The following is a 20,466-nucleotide window of genomic DNA, read 5'->3' as shown; positions in this document are numbered from 1 at the left end:
GTTTCTGCTAGGGTGAGGGTGGCAGAGTAGAGGTTTCTTTTGGGTACGTGGAAGAAGACTCTTTCGTTGAGGTATTTGGGTCCAAGGTTGTGGAGTGATTTGTAGGCATGGGTGAGTAGCTTGAAGGTTTCTCTCTTCTTGACGGGGAGCCAGCTGAACACAGAACCTTAATTCCTGGTGCACAGTTTGTGTGGTGTTGCCTTGCTAGGCTTTGCGTTCGGCGGAGGATCCAGGGAGCTGGCAAGACCGAGTACTGGAAGCGGGGAAACAGGTAAGTGATAGGTGAAGAGACTAGGCGAAGGGGAGTAGTGTGGACGGTCTGTTAATAAAACTGCTTTAGAAGGTCTCGCAGTTTTTGGGTCATGTGCTCATTTTGTCGGGTGCCAAGGACGAGTCCTTCTGCGCTGTTCTGGATGGTCTGGAGTATGTGTAGCAGGGATTTGTTGATTCCAGTGGAGAGGGCATTTCCGTAGTAAAGTCTGCTGCTTATGAGTGCGTGGGTGATGGTCTTTCTGGCTTCGGGTGGGATTCACTTAAAGGTCTTGCAGAGAATGCGCAGGGCGTTGAAGCAGGTGTAGGCGACCTCATTGATCTGGCGAGTCATGGTAAGGTAGGAGTCGAGGACAATGCTGAGGTCCTGGGGGTGGTCAGTGGGGGCAGGCGGGTATCTGAGGGCGGGGGCCACCAGGTGTTGTCCCATGTGGTGGGGGATGGTCCAAGGATGAGGACCTCAGTCTTCTCCGAGTTAAGCTTTAGGCAGCTGCCGCTCATCCAGGCTGCAAAGCTGAGCCTGGTGTCATCGGAGTTCATCGTGAGGGAGAGGTGAGCTGGGTGTTGTCGGTGTAGGATACTATGCTGAGTCCATGCTGTCTGACGATGGCGGCGAGGAAGGCCATGTAGATGTTGAAGAGCGTGGGGCTGAGCCATGATCCTTGGGGTACTCCGCAGTTGATTTCTGTGGGTTCGGGACGGAAGGGTGGGAGTCTTATCCTTTGGGTTCTGCTGGTGAGAAAGGAGCAGATCCAGTCGAGGGCCGTTCCCCGTATGTCGGCGTAGTGGAGTCTGGCTGCAAGAGTGCGGTGGGAGACTGTGTTGAAGTCTGCATAGAGGGCAAGCAGGTTGAGGGCTGCGGGTGGCCCTGGTCGAGGAGTGTGTGGATGTCGCCAGTGGTGGCAAGGAGGAAGGTCTCAGTGCTGTGGTTGCTGCGGAATCCAGACTGGGAAGAGTCGAGGATGGCATTCTTTTCGATGAAGTTGGTTAGCTGGGCGTTGACGATTTTCTCATGACCTTGGCTGCGAAGGGAAGGAGAGAGATGGGATGGTAGTTCTTCAGGTCCATAGGGTCAGCAGAGAGCTTCTTGAGTAGGGGCTTGACCTCTGCCTGCTTCCAGTCGTCGAGGAAAATGCCGGCTTCGAAGGTGGCGTTGATGGTGTGGCGTAGCTCGGGTGCTATATACAAATATATAATGACAAAAGATCATGAACAGGTACAAAAGTAGTCGGGTCAGAAGGAGTCAATCTCACAATAGACCTAGTTGGAGGGAATTATCACTTCACATCAAGGCATTTTGTGAAAGCATACCATAAGCATGAGTAGCATGGGCTCGTAACAGGGCATGGGATTGAGAAACACAGTGTGATGTAACAACGATAAGCATGCTAACAGGACCTGGAGATAGGGGATATCATATGAATCAGAATGTAGGCATTCAAGGGCGAGAACAATCCGAGTAGAAATATAGATGGATAAAAGAACAAAGAATACAAATTACATTGAGCCAAAGCTATAGAAACACGTGCAGCTCTGTGTCCTTATTTATGCCATTGGAACAATAACGATGAACCGTCTGTCACCCTCCTTAAAGATATCATGGACATTACTGACCTGACACAACTCTGCCAAGCCCCGACGCACTCGAAAGGCGCCACCCTGGATGCTATTATAACTAGCAAGGATCTTGCCTCTCTCTCAATGATTCTTCCTGTTGACTGTCAGATCATCACCTTATCCTCTTCACTTTGAACTGCTCCTTTACTTTCCCCACCCCTATCGGCTCCCTACCCTTGAAACATACCCGTAATCTTCACCTTATCCCCCCTAGCGAGTTGGAATCTTCTATCAAAACCTGCTTACTCTACCCCCCCCCCCCTCACAGCGCCATTGAGCTTATTGACAACTACAATAACTCTATCCTTCAAGTGCTTGACCAAAGGGCCCCTATCAAACTTAAACATCAAAAAAATATACCCCTAAATCCTGGTTTAACTCTGACCTCAATAATGAAAGACGGGCCCTCAGACAATCTGAATGCTCATGGAGGAATCATCCCTCCCCTAATAACTTGATTCTCCTCAGAAATGCCAGAGCCAAATACAAGAAACACATTTTCACTGAAAAAGCCTCCTTCCTCCGTTCACAACTTGACCAGGCCAAAAACCGTCCCAGAGAACTCTTCAGCATCGTTAAAAAATAAACTTCCTCTGGCCCACCTAAAGTACTTGACACTGTTGAAAGATGTGAAGAAATTGCCAGCTTCTTTGCAAACAAAGTCAACCTGATCGAACTATCCTTCTCTTCTCCTCCTCTCCCATACCAATCTACCCTTAGCCAACACCTCCTTCCTAACACTCCTACTTCACCTCGCTCCTCTGCCCCTTCATGCCACGACCCCTCTCTACCCCTCCCGACTCCATCCCATCCCAACCCTATCCCTACTGACACCCTTACCAAAAATAATGCCTCCTGGAACGAATTTTGTCCAGTATCTGAATCCACTGTCCTCAACATTATCTCAAAACTTAAACCTTCGTCTCACACCAAGGATCCTCTTCCTGCCCAGCTGGTTCAGGAATTCAAACACATCGTTGCACCCTTCTGGACCAAGATCATCAATTCCTCGAATACCACCGGCTGTGTCCCAGCATCCCTTCAACTTGGTCAAATCTCCCCCATCCTCAAAAACCCCACCGCTGACCCTAATGACTTGAACAATCTACGCCCTATCTCTAATCTTCCCTTCCTCTCCAAAGCCCTTGAAAAATGTGTTCTCTCCCAGTTAGACAAACATATCACTTCATTCAATCTCCTTGACGTTTTCCAATCTGGTTTCAGAAAAGGATGCAGCACAGAAACTGCCATGCTCAATATCACAGATGATATCCATCGCTCTCTTGACAAAGGCGAATCCTCCCTCCTTATCCCCCTTGACCTCTCTGCTGCATTTGATACTGTCCACCATCCGACCCTTCTTAACACTCTCAAAGACCGTTTTGGGCTTGAGGGCATTGTTCACCAATGGTTCACCTCTTATCTCCAACATAGATCCCAACAAATCAAACTCAGTCACTGCCTTTCCAAACCACAACCTGTCTCACTTGGAGTCCCACAAGGCTCTATCCTTTCCTCTACCCTCTTTAACCTATTCATGGAACCACTCACCCTTATTCTCAAACAAGCTAATATAAACTACCACCTCTATGCTGACGTCATTCAACTTTATTACAAGATCAAAACCCACCATGACATTCTTCTCCTCAATGATACTTTGAACAAAGTCCAAGCCTGGTTCCATCTTAATCATCTCAACTGAATCCCAAAAAAACTGAAATCATCCTTTTCACTCCCAAAAATAGTTCCCTGCCTATTCAACTCTGGATCAATGATATAAAAGGACTCAACTGCACCCTCTCCTCCTCTAACTCTGTCAAATCCTTGGGCATCAGCATTGACAAAAATCTCACCCTCATCCCTCACATTAAAAATGCTGCAAAAGGCGCTCTCTTCTCCCTTCTCCACCTTAAAAAAATCAAACCTTTCATTCCAGCTGATGACTTCAAAATTGTTGTCCAGTCGATTGTACTCTCCATAATTGACTACGGCAATGCCACCCTTGTAGGCACCCCAAAAGTCCATCTTGCCCCAATTAAATCTGTCCTCAACCTGGCCGCCAGACTTATCTCGGATTGTAAACGATTTGATCACATTTCTCCTATCCTCAAAAACCTTAACTGGCTCCCAATCAAAGGTAGATCTACCTTCAAGATGGCTTGTATCACTCACAGAGCCCTTCACCAAAACACCCCCTCTTACCTCTCGGACAAACTACAAAAAGCTGATTGCTCCAGGTCCTTGAGAAGCACCAATGCCCTTGTCCACATCCCCCCGAAACTCAAATGTAAAAAGACTCAATCACGTGCCTTCTCTGGTAATGGCCCTACGATTTGGAACTCTCTCCCCAAATACCTGCGCTGCAACCCATCCTTCCCTCTCTTCAAAAAAAGACTCAAGGTACTTCTTCTCAACAAATATTGGGGTACCTAACATCTCTATAATGATGCAGTCCCCTGTTTCTCTATTCACTTCAACCCACCCCCTCCCTCTCACCTTCCTCTTCTCCCCCTCTCCCTCTACCCCTCTCTCTCCTATCGTTAATCCGCTTCCCCTTCCCCCTCACTCATACCTGCAGATTCTTTACCTTTGAATTTCCCAGGTGTCCGTCTGAATACAGGTCAGATGGCTCCGCATGACATCGACAGCGCCGTTTGCGTTGGTTATTATGTCGCGGTCACCTATATAGGCGCCACCCAGGCGCGCTAACTTCAGGTCTTTTCTTTCTGCGCCAGTTAAGCGCTGATCCAGGAGGAGCTACCCCTCTGTCACTTTTTGACAGGCCTTTTTTTGACGACTTCTGAATTGTTTCCAACTTCGTGTGCAAGGATGTCAACGAGGAAGACAGGATTTAAACCAGGTAGTGCCTGTCACTGAATGATGTTGGTTACTGACCCCCAGCTCATCTGTCACTGATGTCTCCAGCGCGACCGCAATTCAAAGTGTTGCTCGGACTTTTGGGCGTTCGCTCCGAGGGCCTTGCAGGAGTGGGCTATGAAGCTCCTGAGTCCCGGGAGTCAACACCATCCAGGGAGACTCAGCTGAGGTCCCAGTCCCGATCGAATAAGAGGATGTGGTGGGACCGCTCCCGGAGCCCCAGGTCCTCTTCGTCCCATACGAGGTCTTCAGCACACTCTGGGAAGAAGAAGTCCAAGCAGACTACATCTTCGCCTCGATGGTCGTCCGTCGACGAATGAGGTAAGGAGCACCGATGCTCTAGGCTCAGTTCAGCGGAGCCAAAACCAGGGTTGACTTCATGCCTCCCTCCCTTTCCGGGAGCCAAGCAACCCCCGTTCAAATTAAAGAATTTTAGGAGGCCATGTGCCACGTTTTTGAGCGTGCCAACCCCTCTAGTAAGCCCTCGGCCCCGTGGGGGTGAGAAGAGGCCCTACTGGATTCAATACCGTTGGATCAGGCCACATCGTGGTTGGGGCCTCAGGGATCCGATCCGATGATGCTGGTAGTGCCATCGCGACCTCCCCGATGTCGGACCCGAAGTCGGTGTCACCAGTGCCCACCGGCGGTGCCAGCCCATCCTTATCCACGACGACACGGAGTGATGATGATGATGTCATCAGTGATGTCTCTGACCATGCCATGAATGATGGAATATGTGACATCATGAGCAGTGCATTGCGTGGACCCACGTGATACTTAGCTGAACTAACTATAACGGTGGAATTTCTATGGTTTTGTATGAGTGAAATGTTCCGCTAACTATAACGTCCCTGAAACCTATGGATTTTTCAGTGAATTTGTAAGGTTTTTTAAATGCTAATTTCTAACTATAACGTCTGTAAAACCAATGTTTTTTTCATTGAAAATATATAAATAGTGGGTGCATGTGTAGGGGCCAAATCCAAGGCCAATTCAATTTCAGAAAAACAAAGGACGCTGCACTCAACAAATCCATAATTGTCCCAGATGTATGAGAGGTATATATATTTAAAATCATCCTGGCCCCTTTTTTAAGTAGAAGATGAAGAACCGGGCCTTTGTTGCCTAGACCTATAGGCTGCAGAGTTTTTTCTTTCTTAAGAGACTCTGTAGGCCTTCCTGAAGAAAGGTGAATATCTACACTTAAGAAGATATATTGTGAAAAAGTGCTCCCCGCACATGGGTGGGACTATTCTGTGTTTCTGACTTTAATGGAAATTCCTCTCCAAGAGAACTGGCGTTACAGGTTGGAAACTATTCCTAGTTTATGTTTACTCACTTTACTTTAGTTCTCACAGCTGTATCTTAACTCAAACGCAGGAGAAGAAATGAAAGATCAGACACCATTCTACCTCCTTTAGTAACTCAATAACACAAAAGGTAAGGTGAGTATTTTCTATAGGAAGGCTACTATTTCCCCATCCTAACCCTCTATCCGTAGGTGACCAAAAATAGTGTATATTTGGATAAGGTGGTCTCACCCATATAATGTGACATGCTTCATCATTGACCACCTCATCCCACCCTGGGAAGATAGTACTACCAGGATGGACTCAACCTCAGTATTTTTGAGGGAGTTCTTAAAATATGCTAATTTTCTGGACACTACGGGGGATCCAGTTTAAATTAAAAATACCTTAGAGTATACTACAGGAGTTTTCTTTATTAGGTGGTACCTTGGGTGGGGGTTGAAACTATAAGAGAAGCAGTCTGTGGATGCTTGGGGGTACAATGACTGTGGCATCCTTTTAATGTGCCAACATGTTTCTACCTTAATAAGCCATTGAAATGGTCTCGGTCTTTTTTCAGGGTTGGTTAAGAATCCCTTTTCATTAATTTGTGTGAATAAATGACATCAAAAAGGTTGGCTAACCTCATCCACCAAGAATTAACCCCTTCCGTGCGGCCGCTGGCCGATGGGAGCACTACCTCCCCAGTGCTGCCGTCGGCCAACGGCTGACGCAGCCCCGCCCACCCTTTAGAATGCCCGCCGGTTAAGGCGTTCAAAACAAACCATTGACTTTTGATTTAAAACTAAAGTGGGAAAGGGATACTGAACTATTAGCTGAATTGCAGTGTGAAACCAGAAAAACAGGGATCAATCTCGACTTCCCCACTTGATTGAATTGTTTCATTCTAGGCAATTGTTTTATTTCACTTTGCCTCCAATTTCTTCTTTATTACATACTAGCAGCCCGTCCCGACGTTGTCCGGGTATGAAATAGAATGTGTGTAATGTGTGCATTTGGCCAGGGCAACTTATATTAAAATCTCGCGGTAGACAACATTTTTGTTTCATTAGAATAGGGACGGAGAAGGCCCAGCTGCAGCCCTGGTTGATGTTAGCAGGCGCGTGTAATTGGTGTAGTGATCCGCCGACTGAGCCCGGCTACAGCCCTGGTTGATGTTAGCAGGCGCGTGTAATGTCGTTGAATGAGAGAGTTATCAGCCGCGGATAAATCCATTTAATGAGAGAGTTGAGTGACAGCGAGTTGGAGAGGCTGCAGTAATTGTCCCCACAGACACGCTCATTTGCGTGTTCCCCCGCTTGAGGCCCAGCTGCAGGCCTGTTTGATGTTAGCAGGCGCGTGTTCCCCAGCTTGAGGCCCAGCTGCAGCCCTGGTTGATGTTATCAGGCGCGTGTAATTAGTGTCTTGATCCGCCGCCTGAGCCCGGCTAGAGCCCTGGTTGATGGTAGCAGGCGCCTGTAATTTCGTTGAATGAGACAGTTCAGTAACAGCGCGCATGAGAGGCTGCAGTAACATTACTTACCAGGCCTCCAGGTGAACACTTTGTCACGCCCCCAGCACACAGCCACAGCAGACGATCTTCTGATTAATGTACGACCCACATGGCATGAAGGGCGGAACGTAGCACACGCCCCCAGCGTTTCTCACGCCCCCAGCATGCCCCTTGATGCGGCGCAATTGCGTTCACATGGCATGCATGCCGGACACACGCCCCCAGCGTTTCTCACGCCCCCAGTGTGCCCCTTGATGCTGCACAGCAACGTAATTGCCGCTTGTATGTACGACTCACATGGCATGAAGGGCAGACACATGCCCCCAGCGTTTGTCACGTCCCCAGCACACGCCCACAGCCCACGAAGTGATGGCCGTACCACACTCCCCAAGCCCACAGCACAACGCAGACACGCCCACAAGGGACTACTTTGCTGGCACGGTTCTTTTACCTTTTAAATGTATAGAGAAGTTGGCCTAACGGCTAAGGCGCTCGACCTCAGACCTGCGGATCTGGGTTCGAGTCTTGGTAACGACGCCAAACATCCTGTGATTCTGGGCAAATCACTTAATCTCCCCGTGTCTAACAAAAATGAATGTGTGTCCTCATGTAATGTAACTGAAGCTATGTAAAGCGCTCTGATACCTGATTCAGTTCGGGTCAAGTTCACGTTATATAAAACTCTGCAAAAAAAGAAAAATAATAATATGGTGGCCGACTGCATAGCCTATGTCCTTCTGCTGCAACTGCCCTTTCCAACGCTGTATTGGGTGTTGTGATTGGTGCTGTGGTTACTGAGATTACCCGCCTCAAAGGTTTGGGCTCTCTCTTTATAATATTAGTATGGATAGGAGAACCTTGAAATACATGTGCGCTGTATATACCCTTCTTTTGTTTTTGATTTAATAAGCTATAATGTTGTCCATGTATAATAATTGTAACCCAGGCCACCCAGGGTGTGCACACAACAACTGACTGGCGCCTTGGTTCCCTACTGGGATTGTTGTCATTGTGGGCGGAGGCATGAGTGTTTCTAAGTTCATGTTTGAAAGCTATCACTTTTCACAACAGTACTCCTCAATGCACTGATATAACCTGATGTACTAAGCTAAAATGAATCTGCATGTTAATGAAATACACTTTTTGGATTTTGAAGAGATGTTATCATATTTTTGCAGTTTGTTGCAAGATGCCTTTAAAAATGAAGTTGGTGCTGGACACATTATATACTTTTTTTCATTTACTTCAGTTAACCTGCAAATACATGCTTCTCATTTAACATCTTTCTGAATGCTAGTCGAGTAAACAGCAGCTCAGTGCTGAGTTCACCAGGGGACTACATATAAATGTTAGGAGGGCTTCAAGCAACACCCGGACCATACTTTGAGCATCACTGACGTAAATGATTGTGTTTAATGTAAATATCAACCTAGGATAGTTCCTTTGCTCCCCCTAAGATTTCAGTGGTCCATTAATGCCATACGGTACTGCAAATCAGCTTAACATTTTAAGCCTTGATCACAAATTGAGGAGGCAAGTGATCTCCTGCTAATATTGTATAATAAGCTTCTTCAGATTAGTCCAAACAACCATTGATATTATTCTATTAACAGTTCCCTCAATTTGTAGTGTAGCCTTATAGATTACATCCGCTTCGTTCAGGTGCCCATCTGGGGTCTCGGCCTGAATGTAAGTATTTGTCATAGTTGTGTTAGGAAAAAAATGGGTTGGAGAGTTTTGTGGGCTACTAGGATTTCTGTTCAGCATAGTATTTTTTTCGGACTACAATGCTTTCTGCACTGTTTAGTATTCCTGTAGCCCACTCCCTGCATGTTAGAAGAACTGTTCGTGCGAGGCAATCTGTTTCTTGTTTTTAATGGAGAGCGGATTCTGTCATGTTGCTCTATCGTCCCTTTGGCAGCCTGTTGTTTGGCAGATGCTTTATCTTGGTAATACTGTTCAGCCATGCCTGACTCCACATGATCACTTCTCAGATCCTCAGGAAATGTATTAAAGTGTCTTCTGTTTCCTCAATTCTGTGAAAATTGTGGAGGCGCGTATCGGAGTATTAGTAGCGGTGTGATTGTTTGATTTGCTTATGTTTTCTCAAATGATATGCACTTGGTACACTCCTTTATAATAGCATATCCGATTTCTGCCACGGGGCCTATTTCTGGGTTTGTAACTTTAGTTTCTAGATTTGTTGTGTTTTTATTGTTGAAGGTTCCTTCAGCCTCCCTCTTCAACTTTAATTGAAGCTTTTAAGGTTTTGTTCCCAGAGTGTCAAACACCACTGAATTCAATATCTGGGATGTGAGAATTGGCAATTCTGATTCTGCCACTTTCTGTTCTTGTGGGGTTGCTGCACACCTCTGGCCCATGATTAGGAGTGCAGTTATTCTTTCCATACTATTTTTAACCGTGAAAAATGAAGAACAGGGCAGAAATATCCTTCCATACCAGTTTTTGTTTAGTTTTTACATTGATATCCAACATCCTGTCTCGTGGTAAATGTTTTCTCATATATTATAAAACCTCACAGGACCAATATCCCTCACTTTTGCACCGAAATGGGGTATTTTCTCAAATATAACTTCTAAAATTCAGTCATCTAGGGTTGAGTCAGAGTTTTAAAAGTGACACTCCTTGGTAAAGAATACACAAGGCAGCAGTAAAGAGAAATCCTCACACCTCCAATATTCCTCCCGCCTGATGACATAGCCTCCCTTCCCATAAGAAACCCTCCTCGCACTTAACTAGGGAAAGATTACAGAAGGGAGCAGTCAGGGGAAAGTCCTATACCTCCAACAAGCTCCACTCCTTATCTGCATGAAAGCTTTATGTAGTACTCAGAGGAGATTATGCTTCCTTGTAGAAAAGCCTCTCCTCTCCCATTGGATTGGTATTCAGTCTGAGGAAGTCTGGTCTTAACTCTCGAAACCAGTTTGGATCCATGCATCCAGGAATTGAGGTCCCTTCTCCCCATTAACCACAAAGTGGAGTTGGTCCCTCTTCCGTACACAAGCATGTCGTTCTTTCACCTTCGAGTGGTGCAGATTGCCTCTGGAAATCAACTTCTTTTTGCTTCCCCCATCTTGCCTCCTGTACAGCAATCTCTCCATAGCAGAAAAGGTGTCATCTCACATTCGACCCCCTTGAATGCCACTGCCCCATCTGCCCGAGCTGGCATTCTTCTCTGGATCTCCTCATACTTGGGTCACTTTCAGAAACGTACTGCTCTGGGGGTTGGCATTTACCACAGTGATGGAAGGCTTCTGTTCGTTGAGGTCTGCCCTCTCCGAGAACTCTGGTGAGTATGAACATGACTTACCATATCTAGTAGGACACTGGCTTAGTGACTGATTGTGTAGGGCATCCCCCATAACAGCCCCAAGTGACCTATTATGCTATCACGGATGCGCTCCCACCTCACCCATCACCTTGTTCAATCCCCTTCCATCCCCGACCATCGCTGACACCACAGGGCAAGTACATTGAATTCCGTTGTAGAACCCATGGCTTATGTAACACTGACAAAGAAAAAGGTTAAAGGGCTAAGAACCATCGGAGCACTCTGTGGTAGATGTCTTTATCTGGACAACTGTTAGAAATGGGGGTCTCTAGGTGGCAATGGTTTGCACATTTGTCGAAGTAGGGACTCTTCTTCCTAATCAGGGTAAGGGGAATACACTTCTAAAATAACCCCTGCTCACCCCCTTGTTAGCTTGGCACGAGGAGACAAGCTTATCTCTGAAGCTGTGTGTAAAGCATTTATGCACACATATAGTAATACAGTGAAACACTACAAATGAACACCATACCAGTTTAGAAAAATAAGTAATCTTCATCTAAACCAAGTAAGACCAAAACAACAAAAATCCACAATACAGTATTCTAAATGTAATCCTTAGAAGGTAAAAACAGTTCTGTCCACAGCAAACTATAGATGTGACACTTTCAGTACAAAGTATCTTGGATGCGTCACAATCATAAACAAAAATAGCTGCAGAGAAGGTGATACTTCAGTTCCTTACGCCCAGGGAAGGTGATGCATTGCTTCCTTACTCCAAGAGAGGTGTTGCGTCGGTTCCTTACTGCCACGCAGGGGAGGTGATACGCCGCTTCCTTACTGAAGGGAAGGTGATGCGTTGGTTTCTTACTGTGCGGGGAGGTGATGCGTTAGTTTCTGACTGCGGCCCTGGTGTTCTTGTAGACTTGTCACTCCAGTGCGATGTGTGGGGATTGGGAATGCAGCAGTTCTCGATGCGGCGGCAAGGGTGCTACGTTGGTCTCTTCAACCGTGGCCCCACGAAGCGTTGGTTCTTGCAGCCTTATAGGAGGGCCTGCGTCGTAATCGGTGCGGTGATCGCGGACTTTAGAGATCGGTGAGCGGGATTCGTGTGCAGCGATTTCTACAACGGCGATGCGTCGGAAACGGGTGCGGATGCGTCACACTTCTCGTAGTTGCATTCCTTTTCCAGTTCCCGACATTAGAACAACCTCCAGAGGCCCAACACAGCAACAGGCACCTTTTGGCAGGGCAGTACTCTCAGCAAGGAAGTTCGGGAGAGCTGGTGGTGAACTGTTTTTGTTCCTGAGACTTCAGAACAGGAGACACGCTCTACTTCAAGCCCTTGGAGATCTTCAAGCAGGATACACAGCACACAGCAAAGTATGTGTACTCTCCTTGGCAGAAACAGCCACTGCAGGTAAACCCCAAACAGCCCACGGCAAAGGGGCAGTACTTCTCCTTCTGTTTTCCCATCTCTTCTCCTTGGCAGAGGTTCCTCTTGAGTTCAGAAGTACTCTAAAGTTCTGGTGTCTGGGCCCCAATATTTATACTGCATTTTCCTTTGTTCTCTTGTGACAGAGAGGCTCGGTGCTCAGTCAAAACAAGTTCTGTCCTCTCTGGTCCAGCTTTCTGGCAGGAGGTGGAGACAGCATTGTGTAAAGCGCGCCAGACCTATTCAGGTGAAAGGAAGTCTCCTCTCTTGTCTCTAAGTGCAGCCCAGGTCTATTCAGCCCAGCCCGACTCATCCAGGAAAGGCAGGACAAAACTACCCCTCCCTGTGGCTGTCTACACTGAATGCACATTTCCAGCCACTGTCACTCCAAAGCCAGACAGTCAATCAACAAACCAGCAGAGGCACACAGGATGGCTAAGCAAGAAAATACCCCCTTTCTAAAAGTGGTAATTTCCAACACACAATATAAAAATCTTCTTTACTAAAACATGATTTTTATATTCTGAGTTCAGGCATACTGAACTTCACCTTCCTATCTTGTCCCAATGGAAGGTTATATTTATAATATTGTTGTAAATAGATGTCCTTGAGCCAGGTGAATAATCAGGTTACTTTTATTCAAGTTGAGTTGCAGGTCAAGTTATTAAGATGGAAATACAAAACCCCAACATTCCATGATGTCACGAAGCATTCTAGCAGAGACATCATGTGAGCCACAGGGAAACCCCAGCCAGGGAAAAGAGACATAGATAAATATAACAAATATGTTATAAATAAACTCCCATTCTATCATATGGGACAGATAGCCTTTCAATAATGAAAAACTAAATTCACTTTAGTTCACTATCCGGGCATGTTACACGCATCAGGATATGTCCTACCTTTCACATACACTGCACCCTGTCCACAGGGGGGGTACCTTGGGCTTACCTTAGGGGTGAGTCACATGTAACAAAAGGGAAGATTAGGGCCTGGTAAGTGAGTGCACTTGTCAGGTCGACATGGCAGAAGAAACTGCGCGCAGACACTGCAGTGGCAGGTCTGAGAACCGTTTGAAAGGCTGCTTGTGTGGGTTGTAGAATCAGTGCTGCCGGCCCACTAGCTGTATTTGACTTACAGGCCCTGGGCACACACAGTGCACTGTACTAGGGACTTAGTAGTAAGTCAAACAAGCCAATCATGGAAACACCAATCCACATTCACAATTTACAGGGAGAGCCTATGCACTTTAGCACTGCTCAGTAGTGGCAAAGTGCCAGAGTCATAAAACCAACAAAAAGAGGAGGCCAAAAAGTCTGGGGACAAACCCACTGAAAAATCCAGGTCTAACAATCGGTCATCATGTTTCAGTTGCTTATTTCTGCAATTTGTTAAACTGGTAGTAATGAGGTGACATCTTTGCAGAGACAGTTTTATCGTGTGTGTAAATGACAAAACATGAAGTAGTACTATCAAAACATGTGCCGCATTCTGCTGCATAATTTGCCTTTTCTTGTCGCATACTTTAGTCAACCCCACTGCATAATTGGTGCTCCCTTGCAGCATAATTATAGTTGCCCTGACCTTTAGTACATCAGATTGTGTGAAGGTTTTATTAAAAGTGAGTTTTTAAACTGAACTGAGAAAGTTCCTGAAGGTTTTTTTCCCAGTTTTATGTAGCAAACACAACAGGTAAGTGTTGGAGAGCTTTGCCTGGGCAAAAGTCAACAGCTCTGACAGTAGTTTCACATACTCACCCTCTCATTGACATGTGAAACACAATCACACGTGTTTATTTCACATTGCCTGCTGTCGACTTCATAAAACACTCCAAACTTAAAACAAAGAAACAGCCCCGTTTGTTGCTGCTGGATTTGCTAGGCTTCTGGTGCGCCACCTGCCAGGAAAAGAGAAAAGGCGAGCTTTCACACTTCTCTGTTATGTCTGTTAGGCCTGGGAATGATAAGCGCGGTTACCGAGAGAGTCTGACCCTGGAAGTAGCATGGAAACATAGGTAGTATCCATATTACAGCCCCTGGTATTATTTTGTAAATCCCTGTAAAATCAGAAATCTGGTCCATGCGAAGGGAAAGCATTGAAATGGCCAAATTATGAATTTGATACATGGGCAATGTAAATCTGGCTCTTAGCTGCATAGCACCTGTGGCAGATGCTGTTCGGGAGGCCATGGGCCAGGCAAGAGCTGCTGGGCCACAGCAGTAGGGGTTGGAGTTCTGCCTTTGCTGTCCTTGGGCCTGTCTTACTATGACTGTGCAAAATGGGTCCAGTTCAACCCTTTGAGCACTTGACTCTTAGTCAAAGGGATATTGAGCTGTTACAGGCTTCTCAGGGAGGTTTGCGTGAGATTACTCAGGCTTAACACTCAACACCACCCCTTTGCACAATAGGATTATTGTCCAGCCTGCTGCTTTTCCTTCTACAATAGAAGTACTTTATTTCACAGAACAGAAAGAAGAAAACTATTACACAGCACAGTAATGCTGTGTTGCCCGGCTTATGGATCTGAGGGATACTTCAAAGTAGGACTCGCCCTATCCCCCTTTTTGACACTCCACTCACCCTTTCTTCCTTTTGTCTCAGTCTGAGGGTTTTCAGGGTTAATGTGGTGTACCCTCTGTTATGTGTGCAGCACTCTCCACCCCACTTCTTTCAGGCTTACCGTCTCAAGGGCTCTAGGCCTGTTTCGGTTTCACCTGTCTGTGGTAGTGCAGCTAAGAGGTCACATTTAATCTTTGCTGCAGGTTTACCGACAGTGGGTGGGCCAGCTGCCGACCGAATGTCGAGTCTCAAAGAGTCTGTGACAGGAGCAGGTGCTTCTGTTGTAGGACCTCTTCTGAGCTCCAATGACGGCTCAGCGTGGGTTGGGCCTCAAGGATTTGGCAGGCTGAGTCGGGTAATTCTCTGGTCCATTCCCTTGTGGCCTCCTTGAGTGGAGGCAGTTGGGCCTCAAGGATTTGGCAGGGTGAGTTGGGTAATTCTCTGGTCCATTCCCTTGTGGCCTCCTTGGGTGGAGGCAGTTGGCAGTCCTCCTCTAGAGGGCTCTGGGGGCACATTTCCAAGTGAGATCCTTGGTCACAGTAACAATATCCAGATTTGGCGCGAGGTCTTCTGCGTCATAGCTGCCAGGCTCTATCTTCAGTACATAGTGCCACTAGGTGACTGGCTCGGATCGTCAGAATATGGCTTGCTTCCGCAACATCTTTGGGGCCGTGGTGAGTTCTCTACTCATAAAGTGTCCCCTGGGCAGGCTCCTCTGGATTGCAGTCTTTACTCTCTCGGGTCATTCAAGACCACATGGCAAGAACTCAATCAAAGAACATGTCTACTGCCTAGATGTGATAAATATACGGGCTCATATAGAGTCCCCAACAATAGAAAATAGTCACATGGCAAGAACTGACAGTACTGTGGTCGCATTGTTTATCTTCACCAGAACACAGTGGGTTCCACTGAAAGATTCCTATGCCTCCTTCAATTAAGCCAGTACACAAGCTCCAGTGGTTTGGCACTGAAGACGGATTTTACACAGAGACCGCTCTGCACACTTTGGCAGTGCCGTGGTTCCTCCAATGAAGCTGCTTGGATCAATTGCCACTGTTGACCACTCCGATTACTTATGTTGCGATTCTCTGTTGGATGGCCACTGCACCAGGGTCCCTTCCAAAGGTCCACTCTTTCAGCAAGGTTAGCGCTTACCTTCTCTATCACTCAGCAGGGTTCATTGGACCCAGAACAAGTCAGGAGTTCTTCCTTCAGATCGGACTCAAGTTGATGTCCCCTCACCTCGGGAAACCCGTTGACTGTCAGATACCAGCCTTTGATTGTGCAGTGATCCTCTGAGTGTTCTGCAGAGTACCCCCTCCGCGGCTGAAGGAAGCTTGTACAACTGGTAGATCAACTGTTCTTACTTTTTACAGAGAGGGCAAACATGATATGTGGTTTATGAGTCTGCCCCCTGACTATCACCTGCTACATCTAACGGTGACCAGGAAGAGAGATAAAGGGCTGCTCTCCTTCTAAGTACCCTTCGCGCACAGGCAACCGATGCTATACTTCACCCTTTACCCCTTGCCATCTACCAGAAGTCAGTTCCAGGAATTTTAATCAGCAGTGCTCGGTATCTGAAAGAACATAATCACTTTTCTAAAGGGAAGCCTGTCTCCTCTTTCCCCAATTTATGGTCTGTGTTCCCTCCCTCCAGTCTCAGGAATGTCAGCAAAACACTTCCGCTCTCTGGGAAAGCAACTTCACCTCCATCTTGTGCACATGAGCAGGCCAGAGGACTGTATCACTCTGGTCCACTCATACACGCATTTATTGCACACCACTTCTGTAGCGTACACGCACATGCTCCACTTCACGCGATCTTGATGCTATCATTTCAGGTTCACCCTGAGCTTCAGGTGAGTGGACCAGTAGGCTCCCACTCAAACAATAGCAGGTAAAAGGCCTGGCATTCTATGAACACTTCAAAACATAGTATGCTGCCATTACCGCGCAACACGTGACAGAGACAGTAATCCAGCTGTTATTATTAGACGTTTGCATGATGTGCGTTGTAAAAATGAGTAATGGAAGATCTAAGTCTGTAACAGAACATAAACATTCACCGCCCAAAAAAGTTATGTTATGGTAAAAAATGCTTCTTCTAATAAGATAGGAGAAATTGCGTGCAGTGTGTTCGATAAAACCTTCCAAAGAAGGTACAGTATGTATTGTGAAGTTTCTGATTTGATCTACAGCAGAGGATGAACCCATGCAAAGTTCTTTAAATAATGCAGAAGGACTTCTCACTTGCAGTTGATTTACATTGTTGTCTTCAACGACGTTTTTTGCGTTTTCTTGTCTGTTAAAAAAAAAAACTCGTTTATTCATTACATTTTTTTTCTTTCAGGATAGACTTTGCTTGCCTCATCATATTTTAGAAGAACGGGGGCTCGTAAAAGTTGGTTTGACAGTTCAGGCTCTTCTAGAACTACCTACTTCTAAAGCATCTCATCTCTCCTCTGTATAGCAAAGGACACGATTCTGGAAAAAGAAACGAATTATTGACTTTCCAGTTTGAATTAGTCTATTTCCAAAGCATCTGCATTCTTCAGAGAGCACCTCCACGATTTCGAAATGTATTTGTCCAGATATTTCAGACATGACTGTTTTCTTTTGGGATTCATACACAACTAGAAGGCCAAAATAATATACCACCTGCTTGTATTTTAATTTTTGGGCTTTGTAGAAAAACTGGACCGAGAATTCTAGAAACAAAGACCCAGGGAAACCAGACTGTTGGCTCTTACTTAACACAGGATGTGTTTACAACCTTAACATTTTCAAACTCCAACAAGTGCCATTAGAGTGGCTTTCAAGTTTATGACGGTTTAACAAACAATTAGGTTACCTGAAATCGTTTTTATAAAGTAATTATTTCACATCTTTGTCAGTGGTTGTCAGACATTTATCGTTTAATGAGTCTTGTGTTTTTTAAGTGACAGTATTAGAGTTACAGTATTTCATTATTTATTGCTCTTTTATTTAAAATCGACGGAATTATTTGAATGTGGTTCTCTACATGACACAAAAAGAAAAACATTTTATATTTTTTTATATCTCGGTTTCTATTTTTGTTAGATTGGTGCCAAATATTGTTTTGTTTTAGATGGTTTACATGTAAAGTGCCTGTGTAATTGACATTCTTAAGAATTTTTCCTCAGTTTTCTTTGTATGAGAAGAAATACATTACAATGTGTATTTTATGAGTATTTTCACAGGTTTTATAAGGTCAGTATTGTGCAAGGCCTAGAATATGCCTCACATTTTTATTGTCGTTTATGTTTATGTTAACTTGTTGCACAAATTTTTATTGGCTACTGAAATTGTTTGGTGCTAACACCCGTTTAGAAAAAGAGAGATTTATGCTACTTAAAGCAAAAAATCAAATATCTTGTGTTTGTTAGCATTTTAATTTGATATTAAATATATATTTTTTCACAAAAGGGCAAAATATAATGTAAAATTCCATAGGTAACATTTATGAGAACGTGGGATGGGATTCTGACAGACGTTTTGATAAAACTGCCAAAATCTCAGGTAAATATTTTGTCTTTTTAGGATTTTGTATTGATTATCTCAAGTGCATCGCCAGAACTAAACCATCAGGTGGATTCTAATCATCAAATTCCTTTAATCGTAAAGCGACCACTTTGTGATTTGTTCATTGAAGTATTTTTATATCAGTTATTGGATGCCTCAAACATCAGACATACTCCTGGTCATAAGACGTTTCATAAACTTTAACTGGCTTTACCAGATGTCAGCGTGGTGCATATACTTCTCATATAGTTTTTAACATGACAGATTAGAGTCACATGTTTGCACGGTTAACTGACCAGATGCGTAAAAAAAAATCTATGCTCCGTTTATGTTTCTTACATTGTTTCCAACCCCAATATCATTTTTTTCTACCACAGAGTTTCTAGACATTACAGAAAACCAACAAGCAGCCTCATGTATTTGTAATTAGTGAGAACAGTGAGATGGGAAATGGGTCCCTAGTTAATGATGGAAAGCTGTGAATTATTATGATATATTTGGGCCACGAAAACCGTGAGATCTGTCCTGAGGCCTTTGCTGGCCCACAATCCCCTTTCTGGTGGGCAATGAGCGAACGTCTCAGCTGTGGAAGTCTAATTGCAGGAGATCCTAAATAGAATAAAAAAATACCTTTTCTAATCTGTAGTTCTAACCATCTTGCTTATTGCATTTTTCCACTTTCTACACCAGTAGTATCCCCCTGGCAAATCCCTGACTTTTATGGACCTTGAGCAGAAAAACATTGGCTTGACTTTTGCCAATTTAGATTTATTACACTTTTTAATCCTGGCATAACCTCAAACCAACTTAATTACCAAGGTGGTATTACGATAGAAATAAACAACATGGAGGGCTGTTGTCTTCCTTTGGGGAAAGACCAACAGCTCCGATTGAACATATTATTTTTTCCATAATAAATATTTTTGAAGGAAGGGACCACGGAGACAAAAGAAAAAAATAGTCATGCTAGAATCTAGATTGTGAACAGGATTGATTTATGCTCTATTAAAATGAACAAACGACCCCAGTGGTTTATTGTGTTCTCTCTGAGGATGTATTGTATTTGAAATATCTGCTCCAGATACTGGAACCCTGGAAACCTTTAAACACTTTGACTAGGTTGGTGGCCTCACTTAAGTTGCAGTATCAGCGTCAAGGGACTTCAGATACCCCTCCTCCCTCTAACAGACTGGACACGCATCTGCAGGTACTGAACATGAGTAATTTTTAATTGGAACTCCACATCATTTTGTTGTAATACAGTGGAATCAGATTAGCTCTTATAGTGTTTACTCTCTAAATGCACAGCAAGCAGTTTCTGGTGTTGTCTTTTAACACCACTGTAATACAAAATATCAGAAAGTGTGGGCGAAATAGTGCAGGGAAGCAGTAATGCTCAGGCTGATCATGTGGAATGGGAAAGTATTGTCTAACAAATATTCCCAGCAGGCTTCACTCATCAAACAATTGAAGCCTTCACCCAGATGTAGTCCCAAAACCTTGTACGGTGTGTGGTATCCAACTGTGAATTTATCTGCAACTTAATAGAACGCAGCATGACCTATGCTCTGCCTTCACAGGTGTCAGAGGAGGTGTGCTGCCATGGAGATAGACCTTACTTATATCCTCCCACCTCTAACTTTTTCTGAGGCTTCACATGGTTTGGAACTGAACCAGAATGTTCAGTTGATAGTGATGCTGATGGCTCCTTGATAACTCCATCTCTCTGTCACAGGACATTCTGTCGCATCGTGTCTCTGATGAGCTGCTCAGTGTGATGATGGGTGCCAGACATAAGAGGGTCTATAAATGTAGTTCAGGTTCTTCAGAATAAATTCGAGACAACTGAATCCACACACAGTCTCTTTATCTGAGGGACAGGATTTGTTTTTGTATTTTGCCGTGATCTGTTTGGTTATGTTGATTGCCGTATGTTATTTGGCAGAATCTTCTACATTTTTAAGAAACCCCGATGATACTTTTCACTGTCTCGGTTTTTGAAGGAATTGGTGATATAGGTTCCTTCTGCACGTTACATCATTGATGAGTGTACCTTGAATTTGATGTT

At 44.9% G+C, this 20,466-nt stretch overlaps 1 protein-coding gene across 1 annotated transcript in view; it reads left to right on the top strand.

Moving 5' to 3' along the window:
• LRCH2 (leucine rich repeats and calponin homology domain containing 2) overlaps window positions 1-18,611 on the top strand; it is a 973,671-nt gene extending 955,060 nt beyond the window's left edge. Inside the window, exon 20 of the mRNA XM_078688532.1 lies at window positions 17,206-18,611. Coding sequence (XP_078544658.1) covers window positions 17,206-17,325 — 120 coding nt within the window. The 3' untranslated portion in view covers window positions 17,326-18,611. The remainder of the gene's footprint in view (window positions 1-17,205) is intronic.
• The last annotated feature ends 1,855 nt before the right edge of the window (window positions 18,612-20,466 follow it).

This window comes from Lissotriton helveticus, chromosome 4_1 (genome assembly GCF_964261635.1).
Source record: "Lissotriton helveticus chromosome 4_1, aLisHel1.1, whole genome shotgun sequence".
Classification (NCBI taxonomy): Eukaryota; Metazoa; Chordata; class Amphibia; order Caudata; family Salamandridae; genus Lissotriton; species Lissotriton helveticus.
Note: the sequence above shows the minus strand (reverse complement) of the source record. Positions and strands in the feature narration are given on the sequence as shown.